General features: G+C 45.6%; 1 protein-coding gene across 1 annotated transcript in view; it reads left to right on the forward strand.

Moving 5' to 3' along the window:
* Positions 1-14863: 14863 nt before the first annotated feature.
* Positions 14864-23594, forward strand: part of C2 (complement C2) — an 18361-nt gene continuing 9630 nt past the window's right edge. Inside the window, exons 1-7 of the mRNA XM_045155679.1 lie at positions 14864-14998; positions 15159-15371; positions 17031-17216; positions 20752-20925; positions 21010-21108; positions 21201-21334; positions 23572-23594. The exon at positions 23572-23594 is cut by the window's right edge and continues 116 nt beyond it. Coding sequence (XP_045011614.1) covers positions 14953-14998; positions 15159-15371; positions 17031-17216; positions 20752-20925; positions 21010-21108; positions 21201-21334; positions 23572-23594 — 875 coding nt within the window. The 5' untranslated portion in view covers positions 14864-14952. The remainder of the gene's footprint in view (positions 14999-15158; positions 15372-17030; positions 17217-20751; positions 20926-21009; positions 21109-21200; positions 21335-23571) is intronic.

Here is a 23594-nt window from a genome sequence, read left to right on the forward strand (position 1 = left end):
CACATAAATAAATAAAAATATTTTTAAAGTTTTAAAATATATGTATTTAGTTGAGAGAGAGGGCGTAGAAGGGGGAGGGGAGAGAATGTGTACACCAGGGCCTCTTGTAACTGTAGATAAACTCCAAACCCGTGTGCCACTTTATGCATCTGGCATTACGTAGGTACTGGGGAATTGAACCCAGGCTGTCAGGTTTTGCAAGCAAGCACCTTTAACTGCTTAGCTGTCTCTAGCTGAATAAAAAAATATAATTTAAAAAAGACTCTAGAGGCCTGTGTGGTGGCGCACACTTGTAATCCTAGCACTTGAGAGGTAGAGGCAGGAGCATCAGGAATTTGAGGTCATCCTTGGCTACAGATTGCGTTCAAGGCTAGCCTGTGTTGCATATTGTATCTCACAAAGCAAAACAAGCTGGCGCACACTTTCAACCCCAGCACTCAGGAGGCAGAGGTAGAAGGATTGCTGTGAGTTCAAGGGCAGCCTGAGACTACGTCATGAGTTCCAGGTCAGCCTGAGCTAAAGTGAGACCCTACCTCAAAAAACAAAACAAAACAAAAAAGCAAGCAAGCAAATCAAAAGCATATAGACAGAGCACTGAATGTGGTGGCACACCTGTAATCCCAGCATTTGGGAGGCAAGGCCACCCAGGCTACATGAGACAGAGAAGGGAGCGAGTCGAGCCTTTAAGAAGGTCTGAAAGCAGGTGGCCTCAGGTTCAAGGCCAACTCCCCCACATCCTGTCCTCTGGTTCTTGAGTCCTTATCTCTCATCTCTGAGTCTCAGTTCTCTAGTGTACAACCTGGGGTCATCACCTACTTTGCAGGTTGCCAGCATGGCCAAATGAGATAATAAAGAAGCTTTGGTGTCACATGACACTGAGGTCATTGGTGGGCCTGTGATCTGACAGCTCCTCCATTCCCTCTCTCCCTTCCATCTTCCTATGTATCCCAGGCTGGCATGGGACTTGCCATGCTCTTGCCTCAGCCTCCCAAATTCTGGGATTATAGGTATGAGCAGACATCAAGCCCATATGTGCTTTATTTTTCTGGGGGGTCAGGGGTGGTACTAGGGATTGAACCTAAGGACTCACACATGGTACACAAGTGCTCTACCATCAAGCTGCATACACACATTTTAAACTTTTTAATTATTTATTTATTTGAGATTATCTATCTATCTATCTATCTATCTATCTATCTATCTATCTATATATATATAGAGAGAGAGAGAGAGAGAGAGGTAGAGAGAGAGAATGGGTATGTCAGGGTCTCTAGCTACTGCAAACCAACTCCAGTGCACCACCTTGTGCATCTGGCTTTCGTGGGTCCTGGGGAATTGAACCTGGATCCTTTGGCTTTGCAGACAAGTGCCTTAACCACTAAGCAATCTCTCCAGCCCATTAAAATAATTTTTTTTGATGTAGGGTCTCTCTTTAGCCCAGGCTGGCCTCTGGAGTTTCCTCTGTAGTCTCAGGCTGGCTTCAAACTCACAGCTACTAAGCCTCCTCTCCCAAGTGCTGGGATTAAAGGCATGCACCACCATGCCTTTTTGTTTGTTTGTTTGTTTGAACTCATTTTAAAAAATTCTTGGGCTGGAGATTGCTCAGCAGTTAAGGCGCTTGCCTGAAATGCCTAATGACTAGGGTTTGATTCCCCAGAACCTACATAAAGCCAGATGTACAAAGTGGCATATGCATCCACAGTTTACAGCAACTGGAGAACCTGGCACGCCCATTATCTATGTCTCTCTTCTCTCTCTTTCTCTCTCTCTCTCTCTCTCTCTCTCTCTGCTTGCAAATGAATAAAATATTTTTAAAAATTGTTGGGCATGGTGGCACATGCTTTTAATCCCAGCACTCAAGATGCTAAGGTAGGAGGACCAATGTGAGTTCAAGGCCAGCTTGGGACTACAGAGTGAGTTTCAAGTCAGCCTGGGTTAGATTGAGACCCTACCTTGAAAAAAAAGTATTTATTTATTTATGAGATGAGAGGGAGAGAGAGAGCATATGGTCAATGAGGGCCCCTTGCTGCTGCAAACGAACTCCTCTAGATGTGCATACCACCTGTGCATCTGATTTTATGTAGATACTGGGGACTTGAACCCAGGCCTTCAGACTTTGCAAGCCACCTCCTCATCCCTGGACTCATTTTGTAGTCCAGGCAGGCCTTGAACATTTTTTTTTGTTGTTGTTTTTCTGAGGCAGGATCTTACTCTAACTCAGGCTGACCTGGAATTCATTATGTAGTCTCAGGATGGCCTCAAACTCATGGCGACCCTCCTACCTTGGCTGGGATTAAAGGTATGTGCCACCACAGCCTGCTAAGGCCGTGAGTTTTGGATTCACTGCCTCAGCCTCCCAAGCAGATGGGATGGCAGGCCTGTGCCACAAAGGTCAGCTTTGCATTCCCTTTAATTGAATCATGGAGCGTATGATTGGAATGCATGAAGTAATGGGCTGGGGAGATGGCTCAGCAAGTAGGAGTGTTTGCTTCACAAGCATGAGGGCCTGAAAGGGCCTGAGGTAGACTGAGTTAGAGCCCCGGCGCCACTCAGATAAATAGCTGAGGATGTAGCCATGCGTGCCTGTAACTCTGGTCCTGTGGGGTGGAGACAGGAGACTCACTGGGGTTCAATGGTCGGCCTGTCTGACTGAAAATGTTGCATGTAGGTTCAGTGAAAATTCTGTCTCGAGGAAATATGTGTGTGAGAAATAGAGGAGGACATCTATTGACCTCTAGCTTCTGAATGCACATGCACAGACACGCACGATCACACAAAACACATCACCTATCTACGCAAACACCGCACCATGCATATTGCACGTGCTTCAAACAGAATTAAGTTAATACTTCCTTGAAAGGGGCTGGGGAATTGGCTCAGTGGTTGAAAGCTCTTCTTGCAGGATCTAAGGGCCTGGGTTCACTTCCCCAGTACCCTCATGAAGCCAGATGCCCAAGGTGGTACAGGTGTCTGGAGTTCATTTGTTGCAGGAAGAGGCCCTAATTTGTCCATACTCTCTCTCCTTCCAACTTAATAAGTAAAAATAAATTAAAAACAAAGGAAAGGGCAAAATTTACAACATATTGCAGCAGCCTATTAATTATTATCTTAGTTATTAGTATCATTTTTATTTATTTATTTATTTATTTATTTTGGTTTTTCGAGGTAGAGTCTCACTCTGGCTCAGGCTGACCTGGAATTTGCCATGGAATCTCAGGGTGGCCTCGAACTCTCGGTGATCCTCCTACCTCTGCCTCCCTAGTGCTGGGATTAAAGGCGTGTGCCACCATGCCCGGCTCATTTTTATTTTATTTGTTTTTAAGGTAGGATCTCACTCTAGCTTAAGCTGTCTTGGAATTCACCATGTAGCCTCAGATTGGCCTCTTACTCACAGAAATCCTCATACCTCAGCCTCCGAAGTACTGGGATTAAAGGTGTGCACCACCAAGCCCAGCCAATTTATTTATTTTTAGATTTTATTAGAACATCTTAATTATGCATAATATGTTTGATTATGATATTTTTATACATGCATATAATATATCCTAGTCATATTAATATTTTTAAATTTTATTTAATTCAGTTTTTTTTTTTGAAACAGAGTTTTATTCTAGCCCAGGCTGGCTTTGAACTCATGGCATCTTCCTACTTCAGCCTTCCTAGTACTGGAATTAAAAGGTGTGAGCAACCACACCCAGTTTACCATTTTTATTTTTAATTGACATATTAAATGTACATATGTGTGGGGTACTGAGTGACATTTCAATACATGTATGTAATAATCACACACCCATGATTGGCAGATCTACTGCTTGAAATATATTTGTGTTGGGAACCTTCAAAATCCTTTCTTCTATTATTTCGAAATATTCAATTAAGCTGTCAGTCATAAATACTTAAATGTGCTGTGGAGTATCATAAATTATTCCCTCCAACTACACCTCATACTTATTAACCGATTCTTTCTTTATCTCTTCAACCTCTGTTAACCATTATTATACCTCTGAATTATTTTTTATGTTTTTAGTTTTTCCAGCTAGGGTTTCTCTTTAGCCCAGGCTGACCTTGAATTCACTATGTAGTCTCAGGCTGGCCTTGAACTAACATTGATCATCCTACCTCTGCCTCCTGAGTGCTGGGATTAAAGGTGTGTGCCACCATGCCCGGCTTCAACCTTTGATTTTATAAAGTTAAGTTTTTGGTTTTACTTTACTTTTTATATTTAAAAAAATTTTTTAAAGATTTATTTTTGTTTATTAGTGACAGAGAGGGAGATAGAGAGAGAGTGAGAATGGGTGCGCCAGGGCCTCTAGCCACTGCAAACGAACTCCAGATGCATGCACCATTATGTGCATCTGGCTTACATGGGACCTGGAGAATTTAACTTGGGTCCTTAGTCTTCACAGGCATGCACCTTAACCGCTAAGCCGTCATTATAGCCCTAGATTTCAACCTTTTATTTTATTTATTGTACTTTACTTCTAAAAAATTATTTTTTGGACTTCCGGTTAAGATGACGATGTAGGAACCATGCCAAAGCAGCCTATGGTATTTAAAAAAAAAAAAAAAAAGACCAGCAAAATACACTCTTCTACTAAAAAGTGAAGATGTATAAGAGATTATCAACCACAGCAGAGAAGTAGGGAGATCCAGAGCATCTAGAGACCACAGAAGGAGGCAGAAGTGGCTCCACAGTGGTGGCACCAGGTCCACGTGGCTGCCAGGCTTGGCCTGAGCCACAGGAAAAGCCAGGTGAGGGGATTTTCCACTCACACCAGCTGCAAACTCAAGAAACGTGGAAGGGAGGATGGGATGGACCAGCAGAGCGGCTTGTGAGGAAGAGGATCACAAGGACCAGTGGGAGAACTTCAGCCACTCTCCACAGCATCCTCTCCCCCACCACTGGTGCAAGTGCCAGCAAGCACCAGAGACCTGGGGAAGGGCTCACCTACATAGCACCTGGCACAGGTGTTCAGAGCAGTGAGCCACTGACCCACCCAGCCTACCTGAGCCCACAGCACAGCAAAGAGGGACCCAAGCAGGAGTGCAGCATAATTGAGACCAAAATCATCCCAAAAGGTAACAGGGATTACACCAGGTCAGTATCTGCCAAATAAGCTGGGTATATAAGCTTGCATCGGAAAGTGCTAATTGCACCTTCCATGTCAAAGTAAATTATGTATTAAATCTGATGGATGGTTGGATTTGCCATTCTTAAATAAGCTATATTTTGGGCTTGTCATTTGTTGCTTCCTGATTTATAGTGCCTTTGTCTCCTCTTCTGTTGTTTTTTGGGGAAGGCTGTCAACTCAGTCACAGGATGACCTTGGAACCCTCTATAGACCAGAAATCTTAGCCTCCCAGTTGACAGAATTAAGGGTGTGAGGCAACACACATCCTTAGGGACTGTGATTTTGTTAAAGGATCTGTTTTTGATAATACCTACTCTTGGATAAATACTCTATGCTGTTTTTCATTGACTTAATATATTGTTTAGTTAAATTTTAGGGGCTGGAGAGTTGGCTTAGTGGTTAAGCACTTGCCTGCGAAGCCTAAGGATCCCGGTTCGAGGCTTGATTCCCCAGGACCCACATGCACACCTCTGGATTCTCTCTCTTTCTCTATCTGCCTCTTTCTCTCTCTGTCTGTTGCTCTCAAATAAATAAATAAATAATAAATAAATAAATAAATAAGATTTTTTTAAAAATTTTAGAATTTGTCTGTATTTTGCTTCACCCAGCCTGCTTGAGTACTCTCATAGCAGGCAAACCAACACTTAGGGTCACTTTTTTTGCTTACTCTGAGAGTCTCAAGAGCCACACCTAACACCTTAGGCTCCTACCCTGAAGATATTGAACATCAGATTTATTGATACATCTAATAATACTGCAGATAATTAGAAAACCCAAGCATTAAATTAATCCAAGATGCAAAAATCTCTATATTACAACACAAGAAACACAAAAAATCAAGACAATATAAATTCACTAAAAAGTATTAATGCATCAGAAATCCAGTGAGACTGATTTAGAGGAAATGCCTGAGAAAGATTTCAAAAGAATGATTATAAATATGCTCAAAGAAATCAGAGAGGAAATCAAAGAAGACACAGGAAAACAATATAATGAAATATGGAGGTCAATACAAAACATGAATAAGGAAATAGAAATAATAAAGAAAAACCAGTTGATAACCTCCTCCATGTAGACCAGCTGACAGAAAGCTGGAAGAAGCCATTCTACGTGTAGTTCAACAGGAGAAAGAGATACCACCAATGAAGATACTCAACAGTGGACACTGCAAGCCTTATAATTGGCCAGCCAGCCCAAATGAGCCAATGGGTGCAATAGTGGCACATCTGTCATGGTGGAAACCAACTGCCCTCCAATTGGACTGGAGGCCTGCTCCATGGGGGGGAAACACATCCCTGATACTGAAAACTTAAAACAGGGGTAGTCATGAGCCCTAGGGGTGTAACATTTGCTAATGTCTGGATAAGTGTATATACTATGCTTATCAAACTGCCCAGTAAGCACTTCTCTTAATATTTATACCCTTATATTAACACTACTCTCACTTTGGGTAGAGAATCTTCTCTTTTCAGATGGCAGTGACCTTGGGATGACTCAGAAGGTATCATAGTGCTGGAAAGAAGTGACTGGAGTACTGAGTAACATCTCAATCACACCTTCCAAGGTTCAGGGTCTAATGCGGAAGAGGTGGCGGAAGGAATGTAAGAGCCAAAGGAAGGGTAGGACTCCTTACAATGTGCTCCCTCCAGACATAAAATGGCCTGGATATCCATGACCTCATAGTGCCTGATACTACCTACACAAGACCATCATAAGAGGAGGAAAAGATCATCAAAATAAAAGAAAGACTGATTGAGATGGGGAGGGGATATGATGGAGATGGAATTTCAAAGGGGAAAGTGGGAGGGGGAGGGAGGGTATTACCATGGGATATTTTTTATAAACATGGAAAATGTTAATAAAAATTGAGAAAAATTTAAAAAAAGTTAAAAAAAAAAAGAAAAACCAGTTGGAAATACTAGTAATGAAAAACACAGTCAGATAAAAAAGTCTATAGAAAATCTCACCAGTAGAATGGATGAAGGAGAGAACAGAATATCTACACTACAAGACTAGGTGGAAGATCTAATACAGTCCAACAAAGAGAAAGACAAACAAATAGTAAAGCATGAATGAGAATTTCAAGATATTCACACACTATGAAAAGATCAAATTCAGGGTATAGTAGAAGGAGAAGAATTTCACTCCAAAGGCATAGTAGATGTTTTCAACAAAATCACAGAAACAAACTTCCCCCAAATTGGTAAAGAGATGCTACTGCAGATATAGGAAGCCTCTAGGACACCAAACAGACAAAACCTGGAAAGAACCTCTCCTCACCATATTGTAATTAAACTACCAAACATATAAACCAAAGAAAATACATTGAAAGCAGTTAGACAGAAAAATCAAGTCACATACAAAGGCAAGTCCATCAGGATCACAGAAGATTACTCAACACAAACTTTTAAAACCAGAAAAGCTTGGAATGATGTATTACAAGTTCTTAAAGATAACAACTGTCAACCAAGTTTACCTTATCCTGAAAAGCTATCCATTCAAATAGGTGGAAAAATAAGGACATTCCACAACAAAAGCAGGCTGAAAGAATATTTGAAGACAAAACCAGCTCTACAGAAAATACTTGAAAGAAAAAAATCCTCCATGCTGAAGAGAAAGAAAAGCACACATATAAGGAACCTGGGAGGAAAAAAAGCCATACTCAAATACTAGTTAATACAAGAAAGCAAAGGTAAAACTGGAAGAACTACAATTTGTTGCCTCCAAGAAACTCATCTTTCTACAAAGACACTATATTAGGGCGAAAGGTTGGAAAATGGTGTTTCAAGCAAATGGGCCTAGAAAACAAGCAGGAGTTCTATCCTAATATCTGACAAGGTAGACTTCAGTCCATCATTAGTTAGGAAAGGTAAGGAAGGTCACTTTATATCGATGAAAGGCACACTCCAACAGGAGGACATTACAATCCTAAACATACATGCACCTAACATGGGGGCTCCCAACTTCATCAAATAAACACTATTAGAACCAAGGTGACAGATAACACCAAACACAGTGGTAGTGGGTGACTTCAACACCCCACTCTTATCAATTGACAGGTCATCCCGCAAAATATAAACAGAGAGGCATATGGATTAAACAAGGTCCTAGAACAAATAGACCTAAAAGGACATTTCATCCAAATGTTGCAGAATACACATTCTTTTTTTTTTTAATTTTTATTAGTATTTTCCATGATTATAAAAAAAATCCCATGTTAATTCCCTCTCCCGCCCACACTTTCTCCTTTGAAATTCCATTCTCCATCATATTACCTCCCCATCACAAAGAATACACATTCTTTTAAGCAGCACATGGAACATTCTCTAAAATAGATCATATATTAGGACACAAAGCAAATCTTTTTTTCTTCTTTTTTGGTTTTTCAAGGCAGGTTCTTACTCTAACCCAGGCTGACCTGGAATTCACTATGTAGTCTCAGGGTGGCCTTGAATTCACAGCAATCCTCTTACCTCTGCCTCCCAGGTGCTGGGATTAAAGGTGTGTGCCACCATGTCCAGATGCAAATCTTAACAAATACAGGAAAATTGAAATAATTCCTTGCATTCTATCTGATCACAATGGGATCAAACTACAAATCAATAGCAAGAAAAGCTATAGAGCATACACAAAATCATGGAAACTAAACAATACACTACTAACTGATGAATGGGTCAATGAAGAAATCAAGAAGGAAATCAAAAAATTCATGGAGTCAAATGGTAATGAGAACACAACATACCAAAACCTTTGAGACAGTCCTAAGAGGGAAATTTATAGTTTTAGGTGCCTATATTAAGAAATGAGAGGGAGGGAATTACCATGGGATATATTTTATAATCATGGAAAATGTTAATAAAAATTAAAAAAAAAAAAAAAAAAGAAATGAGAGAAAAGTCAACGGTGGCTGGTGGAGGAAGCGCGGCTGAGACCCTGTGACCCAAGTGGCCTTAGTTTCTCCCAAAGCTCCTCGCAGCCATTTGCCGGGAACACCCCACCACCAAGATGCCTCAGATCATGATCAATGGGGGCGTGTGGAGGAACACCGAGGATGAAATTCTGAAAGCAGCATTAATGAAATATGGGCAAAACCAGTGGTCTAGGATTGCCTCACTGCTGCATAGAAAATCAGCAAAGCACTTCCAACAGAATGTGGTACCTTGCTGCCTTCCACAAACAGAAAGAATTTCGAGCAGCTGGCCTAGAAATTTAGAAGAAAAGAAGAGAGAAGTTGATTATAATGCTGGGGACAGGTAGAGGATCAAAGGAGGGAGATTTTTACTCCAGAGACACCACACACAAGGCATTTGCAGAAACTCCCCAAACCATGCTCTACGTTTTAGATGCTCACAAGATGTTCCCCCAGGATCGACCAACAACACTGTTACCTACCTGAGGTTCGGTGGATGTGTTTTACCGTCGTGGTTTTCTCAAAATTAATAGCTTGACTTTTGATGGAATCTTGCTGAGAGCACACTTCTGATGGGCTGTCATTCACAAGAAGGTCAGTGGAGAGTGGCTCACCCATTTCTGCTACATCTGGTGAAGCCACACTGCTCATAAGGGTCCACCTCAGCTTCCCCTGGTGAATCATGCACTTAAAAAACCCAACCTGACTTCAAAACCACTTTGAAATTCTGTGTGACTCTACTGATGAACTAAGACCACATATTTTACCTATGTGGTGGAGAGTGTTAATGTATGTCCGATAGCCTGAGGGGTTTTAAATTGAGCTTGCCATTTTAAGTCTCCAGCAGCCTATTGGAGGGTGTGTCGCTGGGGTAGGTCCTAAGTCCAGCCCTAAGGTGTGTTCAGAGCAGTTTGCGCTCTGGCTCTTTGTGTCTGCTGGCTGTCCGGTGCTGTCTTTCTGCTATGATCTATGGAAATGGGCCAGCGTCCTCCACCGCTGACAGTGTTTCCCCTGTGTTCTGTCCGCCTGAAATGAGCTCTTGTCTCCCACAAGCTGCATCTGGCTGGATGCTTGTCCAGCAATGCAAAGGTAACAGCAACAACATAAAGATGCACTTAGACTCCTTCATAGCTCTACATATGGGACACGATATAGTCTTCATTTACTGTTCATAAGTTTATCTCGTCATTGAATTTTCACAGTTCCTTTAGATGTTGCTGGTAGAATCTCATTAGGATGTACTGGAAAAATAGAATTTCTTCTAAGTATATGTGTTCTGGTTTGAACTGTGCAAGTGTTCAAAATATAATTATGTTTGCTTAGTGGCAGAATATTGTAAAATTGATAATTTGTTGTTTAAACATTTGGTCTAATCATTTTTTCCAAGTTCCATCCTCTCACTCAGAATGGAGCTTCAAGGAGATCACGGAGTTCATTTACTGTTTATAAATGTATCGCACTGAATTTTCACAGTACCGTTAGATGGTTGGTGCTGGTTGAATCTTAATGACCTATAGCAACAAGAGAATTTCTTCTTCCAAATCTACCTCTCCTGGTTTGAACTGTGGGTGCATTCACACTACGGCTGTGTCAGGTTAATGGGTGTATGCGGGTGACAGCTCATAGAGGGAAGAGCTGCGCCTGCGTGGGCTGTGGTGCCAGGTGGCCAGCCTCCGAGTGTTCCCTGGGGCCACACGAACACAGTGCGACTCACGAATTCACACATTCAGTCCTTTGCTGTATCACACTGAAACTTCATAAGGACCATCTATAACCATTAACAGTCTAAAACAATAAGTAATTGTATTTCCTGGGATGTAAAGCATGGTACTTCTGAAGTTCTCCGTGCTGTTAGTTAAATGCCAGAGGCAGGAGCTAGATGTAAGCGGTTGCATCCACTGGGTGTGTTTGGATGTCTCCACATTGGAGAAGGGTTGTGTGTTTCATTATTTAGCTAGCTGTGATGTTGCAGTGATGGAGAATGCCTGGAGTCACCGTCAGCAAGGTGCACAGGGAGGAAGCTGTCTACTCCTAAGACTTTTTACTCAAAGGTACTCTGTCAGTCACCTTCTTGTAACTGTGATGAAATTATTTGGCAGGGAGCTGGAGAGATGGCTTAGCAGTTGAGACGCTTGCCTACATAGCCAAAGGACCGAGGTTCGATTTCTCAGACCCACATAATCCAGATGCACGAGGTGGCATATACTGGGACTGTGAAAGGGCTGCCGTAAAGTGCCCTGTTGGCCTGGGTTAGAAGTGTTCCCTGGCGACTCTGGCCAACTGGAGGGGCAGAACTGGAAAATCTGGAGACTGTCAGTCTCTGGTTGTACTGGACTTAAGCTGCAGAAGTTTGGTTTTTCCTTTATTGTCCTCGTCTCTCCTTGCTATGCCTTATGCCAGTTGAAATGTTTACTCTGCCTTTATATGTTGAAAGTATATAACTTGTTTGATTTTATAGGACTCACAGCTAAAAGACAATTTTAAATCTCAGGAAACATGGGACTTTGGAACTGTCTTAAGTTAGTCAAGACTGAGGGGACCTTTAAGATTGGACTGAATACTATTTACAATGTGTGATGGTTATGAATCTATTGCGGGCCAGGGGCTGGAGGCAGTGTCACTGGGAAGATCTTAAGGTGTGGTGGTGGGTTTGGAATTTCAGCCTAAAGATATGTAAAGTGGGCCTAGCTGCAACTCCTAAAGTGTGCTCTGTGGTGTGGCTTTGGGCTTGTGGCTTTTTCTCTCTGCTTGGGCCTGTGAAGGCAGGCCAGCTTCTTCTGCCATTATGGAACTTCTCCTGATCTGTAAGCTTCAATAAATCCCTTCCTCCATAAAAAAGAAAAAGAAAAAGAAAAAGAAAGAAATTAGACAGTTGGGCGTGGTGGTGCATGCCTTTAATCCCAGCACTTAGGAGGCAGAGATAGGAGGATCACCATGAGTTCGAGGCCACCCTAAGACCACCTAGTGAATTCCAGGTCAGCCTGGGCTACAGCGAGACCCTACCTCGAAAAACCAACCAACCAAAAAAAAAAAAAAAAACACTAGAAAGGTCGCAAGTAAACAACTTATGCTTCACCTTAAAGCCTTGGAAAAAGAAGAGCAAGGCAAACCTAAAATCAGGAGATGAGAAGAAATAATAAAGATTAGGGCAGAAAATAATGAAATAGGAACCAAAAATACAATCCAAAGAATCAATGAAATAGAGTTGGTTCTTTGAAAGAATAAACAAGATTGATAAACTGTTAGCAAATTGGACTAAAAGAAAGAGAGAAGAGACACAAATTAATAAAATTAGAGGTGAAAAAGGCAGCATCACGACAGATACCAGAGAAATTAAAAAAAACACAGGGACATACTATAAGAATATTTGCTCCACTAAGTTTGAAAATCTGAAAGAAATAATGATTCCCTTGATTTATATGACCTACCTAAATTAACTCAAGATGAGATTATCCACTTAAATAGACCTATAACAAGTATGGAGATCCAAGTGGTTATCAAAAATCTCCCAATTAAAAAAAGTCCAGGACCAGATGGATTCACTGGTGAATTTTACCAGACCTTCACAGAAGAACTAACACCAATTCTTGTTAAACTTTTCCATAAAATAGAAAAAGAAGGAATGCTATCACAGTCCTTCTAGGAATAGATGGTAAGACCCTTTTGCCGAAGACTCCACATATTTGGGCTGCAAGGTCACTGAAAAATCCTGCTGGAGCTGAGCTGAAAACCTCCTCCATGTAGACCAGCTGACAGAAAGCTGGAAAAAGCCATGCTGCATGCAGTTCAATGGGAGAAAGAGATACCACCAGTGAAGATACTCAACAGTGGACACTGCAACCCTTATATTTGGCCAGCCAGGCCAAATGAGCCAATGGATGCAGTAGTGACACGTGTGTTATGGGGGAAACCAACTGCTTTCTAATTTGACTGGAGGCCTGCTCCATGGGAGGGAACACATCCCCGATACCGAAAACCTATAACAGGTAGTCATGAGCCCTAGGGGTGTAACATCTGTTGCTGTCTGGCTAAAAGTATATACTATGCTCACCAAACTGCCTAGTAAGCACTTCTCTTAATGTGCATACCCATATATTAATGTTACTCTCACTTTTGTTTACAGAAGCTTTTCTTTTCAGATAGCAGTGACCATGGAATGACTCAGAAGTCAGCATGGTGCTGAGAAGAAGTGACAGAGGAGTGCTCAGCACTGAAATACTTCAATCACACCTTCCATGGCTCAGAGTCCAATGTGGAAGAGGTGGCGGAAAGAATGTAAGAGCCAAAGAAAGGGTAGGACTCCTTACAACGTGCTCCTCCAGACACAAAATGGCCTGGATATCCATGACCTCACAGTGCCTGACTCTACCTACACAAGACCCTCATAGTAGGAGGAAAAGATGATGACATCAAAATAAAAGAGAGGGGCTGGGGAAATGGCTTAGCAGTTAAGGCATTTGCCTGAGAAGCCTAAGGACCCTGGTTTGATTCCCCAGGCCCCACGTAAGCCAGATGCACAAGCAGGCGTATGCATCTGGACTTCGTTTGCAGTGGCTGGAGACCCAGGTGCTCCCATTCTTCCTACCTCCCTCCCTCTCTCTCTCAAATACATTTAAAAAATTTTCAAAATGACCAGATGTGCGGTGGCCCCAACTCCGCCACCACGGTCCTTCCACATTGGCCACTGTCACTCCATACTGGCTGTCCTCTGCAGATGGTGCCGCATCTTCTTTCTGAGCTTGCTGCCCACAGAGATGGATTACCAAGGACAGAAGCTAGCTGAACATTCTCCACAACACTGGAAGTTTTCTCCCAGTGGCTACACGGCTGAGCAGTTGGGGTGAGCAGTCCACGTCATTATGGCCAGATTTACTTCCTCTCGTTGCTGACACTGCCCTGGGGTCCGTCTATCACCAACACCCCCTGGAGTGGTTACCTGTTCAAGACTCAGGCACAGGAGACAAGAAACCAGGGAAAATTAAGAGGCATCCTGAAAATAATTGATTGGGGCTTTCACAACTCAGCATCTGCTTTTGTTTCCTGTAAGATGAGCAAAATGCTTTAACAACCAAAATATGACCTAAAACCTATTCTCTTACAGCCCAGCTGTGTAGAGATTTTAGTTCTCTGTTTCATTTCTAATTCAGTTGTGTTTCCATTTGTTTTTTTGTTTTTTTTTTCTTGAGTTGGGGTTTTGCAAGTTGGGAATTTTGTCTACTGGAATTTTCATAAAAATATTCTAAGTGTTTCTCCTGACTCTGCAAATAAGTGCTGACTTTCCCAGTGTCTGTAGATTCTCTGCGGAGCAGGGCTTCAAGGAAGGGCGAGTGAGTCTTCCTATTTGTGAAGAAGTGCTGAAGAAATGATCTTCAAGCGGGGCGTGGTGGCACACGCCTTTAATCCCACACTCGGGAGGCAGAGGTAGAAGGTTCACTGTGAGTTCGAGGCCACCCTGAGACCACAGACTACAGAGTGAACTGCAGGTCATCCTGGGCTAGAGTGAGACCCTACCTCGAAAAGCCAAAAAAAAAAAAGAAAGAAAAGAAAACAGAAAACTCAATGTAAATAAAATGTTTTGCAACATCTTGGCAGCCTTGTGCATAGGTGTGCTTTGCAGTGTTCACACAAGAGCAGGAGCGCATGTGCGCACTTGTGACTGTGTGCATGCGGGCAGGGGGTGGTGGTGCACACAAGGCCTCCCTGTGCGTCCTGAGTGCTGAGATTAAAGATATGTGCCAACCACACCAGGCTCTTTTTTTTTTTTTTCCCTAAGGAGACCAACCCCCATGCCCCTCCTAGTTTTCGCTCTGGGCAGCAATCACAGCTGCTGCTGACCTAGGTCTGGTTTTCGGGAAGTCAGGTGACCCTGTCGGTCTGCTGGCTCTCAGCGCTGCCTGCCCTGGGGTGGACATGGGCCCGCTGCTGGCTCTCCTCTGCCTGCTGCCCCTCCGCCCAGGTAGGAAGCAGGGGAGGGGGTTGGTGGGGCCGCGTGGATGTGGCTTGTGCGGCAGGTGGAGTCCCCGTGTGAAAGGGACAGTTCTTCTGGCTTCTTTTTCTCAGCTGTGCTTCTCTTCTTTCCTGTGCCACCGTCTCTCCGCCCGTGCCCATGCCCACAGGACTGGCAGCTCCCTCCTGCCCTCAGAATGTGAACATCTCCGGTGGCACTTTCACCCTCAGCCGTGGCTGGGCTCCGGGGAGCCTCCTCACCTACTCGTGCCCCCGCGGCAGTTACCCGTCGCCCGCCTGGAGACTGTGCACGAGCAGCGGGCGGTGGCAGACCCCGAAACCCACCCTGCGCTCCGCGGGGCTCGGCAAGGCGGTCTGCAGACGTGAGGCCCCGGCGCGCGGCAGTCAGCCCCTGGCGGGGGGCGGCCAGGGGTGCTATTTAGCAGTGGCTCAAGGGTGGGGCCTCCCCGAGCCGGGTGGTGTGGGGAGAGCCCCTCTAAATTCCCGAAAAGACTCACAGCCCTTAGTGACGAATGAGGACTCAGAGGCAGACTGTGGGGTACCAAACTGAGGAATGACTTCTTATGCTAGGGACTGACTGCATAGAAGCCACCATCCTAAATGCATGCAAAATGGCCCAAAAATCTGAAGATCTCAGGGCAGGGACTAAAGTGACTGTGTCCCTCAGTGGGCAGCTAATGTCAGGCAATTAAGTTGAGCTAGGATTAAAGGAACATGCCCCCATGCCCAGCTTACCTCGGCCTCATATATATTTTTTTATTTCTTTCTTTTCCTTTTTTTTTTCTTTTCTTTTTCTTTTTTTTTTTTTTTTTTTGAGAAATAGCGAGCGAGCAAGAGAGAGAATGGAATGGGGCTGGAGGGATGGCTTAGAGGTTAAGGCCTTTGTCTGCAAAGTCAAAGGACCCAGGTTTGATTCCCTGGGACCAGATGCACAAGGGGGCGCACACATCTGGAGTTTGGGTTTTCTTTTTTTAAATTTTTTTGTTCATTTTTATTTATTTATTTGAGAGTGACAGAGAGAGAAAGACGCAGATAGAGAGAGAGAGAATGGGCGCGCCAGGGCTTCCAGCCACTGCAAACGAACTCCAGACTTGTGCGCCCCCTTGTTTGCAGTGGCTGGAGGTCATTCTCTTTTCTAATATATATATATATATATATATATATTTGACAGAGAAAGAGGGGATGGGGGAGAGAGAGAATGGGCACACCAGGGCCTCCAGCCCCTATAAACAAACTCCAGATGCATGTGCCACCTTGTGCATCTGGCTTACCTGGGTCCTTTGGCTTTGTAGGCAAGTGCCTTAACTGCTAAGCCCTCCCTTCAGCTCTACCTTAGCCTCTTAAATGCTGGGATTAAAGGTGTGAGCCACCATGCTCCCCCATTCATTTATTTATTTATCATTTTTTTTAACATGTTTTGAGACAGGAACTCGCTCTATTTCTCAGTCTGGTTTTGGACCTGCAGTGATCCTCCTGCTCAGCCTCCCGAGTGCTGGGATTATAGGCAGGAGCCATCACAGTTGGGTCTTTGAATTTTTGTTTCCCCACAAGCATAGCACGCACGCACATGTGTTGTGGTGTTTGTGTGGCATCTGTTTGAATCAATGCTGATTCAGTGCTTGGTGGTCTTGCCTGGGGCCCCCTGTGGGCTTGCCCCCAGGGGCCAGAGAAGAGCATCAGCTGGTCCCCCATCACTCACTCACCTGTCTTTCCCTTTCTGATGGAGTCTCTTGCTGACCTGGGAGCTTGTAATCTCTACGCCCCAGGAGATTCTCCGTTCTCCACTCCCCCCATGTGGCCATGCCCAGGTGTTTATGTGGGTTCTGGAAATTCAAACTTCAGGTAGTCTCAGGCCCCTGGGCTCTCACACTTGCACAGGAAGTGACTTCGCCACTGAGCCATCTCTCCAGTGTTTGGACACCCAGCTGGCTATTCTCACATGTCTAGAGGAGTCTACCTGGGATGTGATGCCCAGCCCAGGCGTTAGTCAGCTGCACCTCTCCCCGCTTATCTCCCTCCAGCTGTTCGCTGTCCTGCCCCTACTTCCTTTGAGAATGGCATGTACACCCCTCGGATGGGCTCGCATCCTGTGGGTAGCAACCTGACCTTCGAGTGTGAGAATGGCTACGTGTTGCGGGGCTCAGCTGTGCGGCACTGTCGCCCCAACGGCATGTGGGATGGAGAGACGGCGGTGTGTGACAATGGAGGTGAGTGTTCTGACCACTGGAAGGGCACAATCAGCGAAGCCTGGCAGCCAAGCGAGCGCTGGCAACTTCTGTGGGGCAGAGGCCTGGTGTCCTGTCCTCAGTGGTTGGATGGGGATAAATGGGGCTTTATAGGTCACACATCACTGATACCCCATAATCTGCATCAGAGCCCTCATTTCTTGGAGCCCAGCCCAGGCCGTTGCTAAAAACTTCAGATCCAACCTGCAGGTTCCATGTACTCTGTACCAACCTGGTATTTGGCTCCACCAAATCTTGTAGGAAAGAGTTGAGTATTGGGCATCAGTGTCTAGTCACGGGAACCAGGTGTGTGTTCCGAGACATGGTCTGACTTTCGCAGCCTCTGGGCAGGTTCCTTGACCTCCCTATGCCTCAGGTTTTTGTTTGCTTGTTTGTTTTGCTTTATTTTGTTTTCAAGGTAGGGTCTCACTCTAGTCCAGGCTGACCTGGAATTTACTATGTAGTCCCAGGATGGCCTCAAACTCATGACGATCGTCCTACCTCTGCCTCCCAAGTACTAGGATTAAAAATGTGCAACACCACGTCTGGCTATGCCTCAATTTTCACATCTGTCGGATGGGAATGTTCCCCGTGCCAGTGTCATGGGATTGTAGGCGTGGGTTACATGAGTTGATATTAGTGAGCACCTGGGACAGTTGCTGGAACCCAGTGAGTCCCATGCGCCCTTCTGTCACCACTGCCCTGTGATTGGTATAGGGTTCAGCTTGACAAAGTGGAGCTCCCAGAATTCTCCAGAGCCACTTTTTTATGTTTTTACTTTTTGTTTTTCAAGGTAGGGTTTCACTCTAGCCCAGGCTGACCTGGATGGAATTCACTATGTAGTCTCAGGGTGGCCTCGAACTCACAGTGCTCCTCTTACCTCTGCCTCCTCAGTGCTGGGGTTAAAGGCGTGCGCCACCACATCTGGCTGCCCTCAGCTATGTAGATGAGGTTGGCCTTGAATTCCTGATCCCCCTACCTCTACCTCCCGAGTGCTAAAATGACAGTTATAGGCCACTACGCATAGCTTCCCTGTCACACAGAAGGTGGTGTCCTCTAGGTAGCAGGAGGATGTGAGGGCGATCTGGCTGCGACATCTGCCACCCCAGATCGTCAGGGTTGATTCAGCTGATCTGGCTGGCTAGGCAGGTGTCCCCTTCCTCCCTCAGCACTCCGTGTGCGTCCCTCCCAAAGCTGCACGCTCAGTTGAAGAGGATGACCTTCCCCCAACAGAGGAGGAGCGGTCTTCGGTCAAGGATATACGAGAAGCTGCGCTCCCTGCTGGAACCTCCAGACCATCTCTCATGGTCTGGGTGGCAGGCGGCCCAGCCAATGGCATCCTGCTCGTGCTCTTGACCAAGTAGCAATTTATTCAAGCATAAATAGATTTTATTTTAAATTTCAGGCCTCCAGTAAAATGTGCAATGTGTGTATATGTGTGTGTGTGTGTAATGCATCTGTGTATCTGTATGTGTGCAGTGTGTGGAGGTGTGTGTGAGACATTGCGGATGGAACCCAGGGCTCCTCTAATACCAAGCAAGTGCTCCATCACTGAGCCATACCCCCAACCCGGAAGCACGCGGATGTTAAGTACGCTGCACATATACTTCGTTTCCGGCTTCCTTCCTTATGCAGTCTGCGTTTGAGGTTTATGTGTGTCCGGTGAGGCTGCGGTTGGTCTTGGCAGGGTAATAGTTCATCACAAGGCTGTGCTGTGAGGTATTCCTCCTGCCCTGAGGCTTTGGTTTGCCTTCCAGTTTGGAGCTACGATGAGTAAAAAGCTGGGTGAACTGTCTGTCCCTGGGCTTTGGTACACATTGTTTCATTTGATTAAACAGCCCCAAGAGGAATCCCCAGGACAGAAGATATGTTGACATATGTTTACATTTATTTGAGGCCTTCAAGAAGTCTTACTGGGGAGCTGGAGAGATGGCTTAGTGGTTAAGGCACTTGCCTGCGAAGCCAAAAGACCTAGATTCAATTCCCCAGGACCCATGTAAGCCAGATGCACAAGGTGGTACATGCATCTGGAGTTTGTTTGCAGTGGTTGGAGGCCCTGGTGTGCCCATTCTCTCTCTGCCTGTCTCTCTTCTACCTCTCTCTGCTTGCACATAAATAAATAAATAAAGTCTTACTGATGGGCTGAAGAGATGGCTTAGCAGTTAAGGTGCTTGCCTACAAAACCTAAGGATCCAGGCTTGATTCCCCAGTGCCCATGTAAGCTAGCTGCACAAGGTGGTGCACACATATGAATTTTGCTTGCAGTGGCTGGAGGCCCTGGTACGCCCATTCTCTCTATATGCCTCTCTCTATCTCTTAAATAATATTTTTTTTCTTTTTGGTTTTTCGAGGTAGGGTCTCACTCTAGCCCAAGTTGACCTGGAATTCACTATGTAGTCTCAGGGTGGCCTCAAACTCACAGAAATCCTCCTACCTCTGCCTCCTGAGTGCTGGGATTAAAGGCATGCACCACCACGCCTGGATTAAATAAAATATTTTTTGTTGTTTATTTCTATTTATTTGAGAGTGACAGACAGAGAGAGAGAGAGAGAGAGAAAGAGGCAGATAGACAGAGAGAGAATGGGCACACCAGGGCCTCCAGCCAGTGCAAATGAACTCCAGATGTATGTGCCCTCTTGTGCGTCTGTCTTACATGGGAATCAAGCCTCAAACCAGGGTCCTTAGCCTTCACAGGCAAGTGCTCAACCGCTAAGCCGTCTCTCTAGCCCTAAAATATTGCTTAGTGGTTAAGGCACTTGCCTGCAAAGCCTAAGGACCCATGTTCAACTGTCCAGGTCCCACGTTAGCCACACACACAAAGGTGAGGCAAGTGCAAGGTCACACATGCCCACTAGGTGGTGAAAGCGTCTGGTTGTGATTGCAGAGGCGGAGGCCCTGGTGTGCCAGTGCTCTCTCTCTAAAAATAAAAATAAAGATAGGCATGGTGGCACATGCATTCAATCCCAGCACCTGGGAGGCAGAGGTAGCAGGATCACTGTGAATTCAAGGCTAGCTTGAGACTCCATAGTGAATTCCAGGTCAGCCTGCACTAGAGTGAGACCCTACTTTGAAAAACCAAAATAAATAAATAAATAAGATAATAAATAAATAAAAAGAAAAAAGAAATAAAAATATAGTTTCACCAGTGGACCCTTCAGCAATGTACCTGTGGTCGTTCTAGTGGTGTGTGGCAATCATGCCATTGTGGTTTATGAGATGCAAGTGTCGTATGTGTGTGTGTGTGTGTGTGTGTGTGTGTGTGTGTAGCAGTGGGCGTGCACTCTGGGCAGTCACCAGGGACGTCTGGGTTAGAAGTGCTTCATGGGTGACTGGGGCTAATGCGTCACCTGTTGAAAACTCTCCAGCCACACCCTGGTCTCAGGGCCCTGGTGTCTCCCAAAGGACCTTCAGCCACTCTGAGGGCCAGAGAGGAGGCAGAGCCTGGTGGGAGATACAGGAGTTGCCCCTTGCGGCCCAGCAGGCTGGAGCCCTGCTCACCTGTCGTGTTCCCTTGCAGCTGGCCACTGCCCCAACCCGGGCATTTCGGTGGGTGCCGTGCGGACAGGCCTGCGATTCGGCCCTGGGGACAAGGTCAGCTACCGCTGCTCCTCCAGCCTGGTGCTGACGGGCTCTGCGGAGCGGGAGTGCCAGAGCAACGGGGTCTGGAGTGGCACGGAGGCCACCTGCCGCCGTGAGTAGACAGACATTCTTGCCCTCCCGAGACGCTGCCAGCCTGGCCCTGGCTCCCCCCCCCACCCCCGTGGTCTTCCCACAGAACCGTACTCTTATGACTTCCCCGAGGACGTGGCCCCCGCCCTGGGCACCTCCTTCTCCAACGTGCTGGGAGCCACCAACCCCACCCAGAGGAGGAAGGGTGAGTGAGGGAGGAGGGGCCTGGGCACAGTGGGCGAGGCTTGCTCCCAGCCACAGAGAGCCTCTGATTCCTGCATTTCCATGTTTTCTCAGAAAACCTGGCCCGTAGGATACAAATCCAGCGTTCTGGCCACCTGAACCTCTATCTGCTGCTTGACGCCTCTCAGAGTGTGTCGGAAGCTGACTTTAACATCTTCAAGAACAGCGCCTCCCTCATGGTGGACAGGGTCAGGAAGCCTCCTTCCCGGCCCTGCTGTCCTTCTGAGTCCAGTCCTACTCAGTTCACCTTCTAGGGATTCTTCCAGATTGCACTACTACAATGCAGGAATCATGAACTTAACGTATATTATCATATTCCTTTTTCTTTTTCGAGGTAGGGTCTCACTCTAGCCCAGGCTGACCTGGAATTCACTATGTAGTCTCAGGGTGGCCTCAAACTCATGGTGATCTCCTTCTACCTCTGCCTCCCAAATGCCAGGATTAAAGGCATGCACCACCATGCCTGGCCAGTATTTTTTAAATATTTTTTTAAAATTTTATTTATTTGTTTATTTGTTTTTTGAGGTAGGGTCTCACTGTAGCTTAGGTTTACCTGGAATTCACTATGTAATCTCAGAGTGGTCTTGAACTCACAGCAGTCCTCCTACCTCTGCCTCCCGAGTGCTGGGATTAAAGGCATGTGCCACAATATCCCGGCCATTTATTTACTTTAGAGGAGTGACCGAGTGAGACAGAGAGAATGGATGTACCAGGGCTTCCCGCCACTGCAAATGAATTCCAGATGCGTGCACCACCTTGTGCATCTGGCTTACGTGGGTCCTGGGGAATCGAGCCTCAAACCAGGATCCTTAGGCTTCACAGTCAAGTGACTTAGCCACTAAGCCATGTCTTCAGCCCTTGAATATTTTTAAAAAATAATTTAGTTTGGTGTGGTGGCACATGCTTTTAATCCTAGCACTCGGGAGGCAGAGGTAGGAGGATCGCTGTGAGGTCGAGGGCACTTTGAGACTACATAGTGAATTCCAGGTCAGCCTGGGCTAGAGTGAGACCCTACCTCAAAAAAAAATAATAATTTAGGGCTGGATAGATGGTTTAGTGGTTAAGGTGCTTGCCCGTGAAGCCTAAGGACCCAGGTTTGAGTCCTCAGTACCCATGCAAGCCAGATACACAAGGTGGCACATGCATCTGGACTTTGTTTGCAGTGGCTAGAGGCCCTGGCATATCCATTCCTTGTCTATCTGCCTCTCTCTCTCTCTCAAATAAATAAATAAGATATTTTAAAAAATAATTTAGCTGGCTGTGGTGGTGCACACCTTTAATCTCAGTACTTGGGAAGCAGAGGTAGGATTGCTGAGTTCAAGGCCACCCTGAGACTACATACTGAATTCTAGGTCAGCCTGTGCTCAAGTGAGAGCCTACCTCAAAAAACCAAAAATAAATAAGTAAAAACAAAAAAAAAAAGTATTTATTTATTTGAGACAGCAAGGCGAGATAGAGAGAATGAGTATGTCAGCGCCTCTATCCACTGCAAATGAACTACAGACAACATGAACCAACTGATGCGCATGTGGCTTTTTGTGGGTACTGGAGAATCAAACCTGGGTCCTTTGGCTTTGCTGGCAAGTGCCTTAAGCACTAAGCCATCTCTCCAGCCTGTTTGTTGTTTTTTGTTTGTTTTGTTTTCGAAGCAGGGTCTCATTCTGGTCTAGGCTGACCTAGAATTCACTGTGTAGTCTCAGAGTGGCCTTGAACTCACAGCGAATCCTACTTCTGCCTCCAGAGTGCTGGGATTAAAGGCATGTGCCACCATGCCTGGCTCCTGTTCATTGTTTTGATAAAGGGCCTCTTGTAGCCCAGGCTGACCTTGAATTCCTGATACTTCCTTGGCCTCCAGCTCCTAAGTGCTGGGATTACAGGCGTGTGCCACCACACCCAGGCCCCAGCTCTGTTTTAAAGAGGAATTTTATGTTCTGAAGAGTCTCTCTAAGGACTTAAAATGAAGTAACTTATTAAACTATGAGGCAGAGAAATGACCTCAGCATCACATGAAGACCCAGCCTCCCTCCACCTCTTTCTAGTGGCGTAGTCGGGCAAGTACCAAGTCTGCGTTTCCTCCTCTATGAGATGAGTTCCGTCAGGCCCCTCACTGAGCTGATGTGAGGATGAGATGAGGGGCATCTGTCGAGGGTAGATACTCGTTTCACTTTCCCTGGCTTCTTCCAGGCTGAGTGTCTTTGTGCACACCTTGTCCGGGTCAGGTTCAGCCCAGGCTCTCTGCCTGCCCAGGGCCTGGCCTTGCCTTCCCTTCCCTTCCCTTCCCTTCCCTTCCCTTCCCTTCCCTTCCCTTCCCTTCCCTTCCCTTCCCTTCCCTTCCCTTCCCTTCCCTTCCCTTCCTTTCCCTCCCCTTCCCTCCCCTTCCTTTCCTTCCTCCTTTCTCATGCCACCTCTCACCTGCACACCACAGGTCTTCAGCTTTGAGATCAATGT

Source organism: Jaculus jaculus, chromosome 8 (assembly GCF_020740685.1).
Source record: "Jaculus jaculus isolate mJacJac1 chromosome 8, mJacJac1.mat.Y.cur, whole genome shotgun sequence".
NCBI classification, from domain to species: Eukaryota; Metazoa; Chordata; class Mammalia; order Rodentia; family Dipodidae; genus Jaculus; species Jaculus jaculus.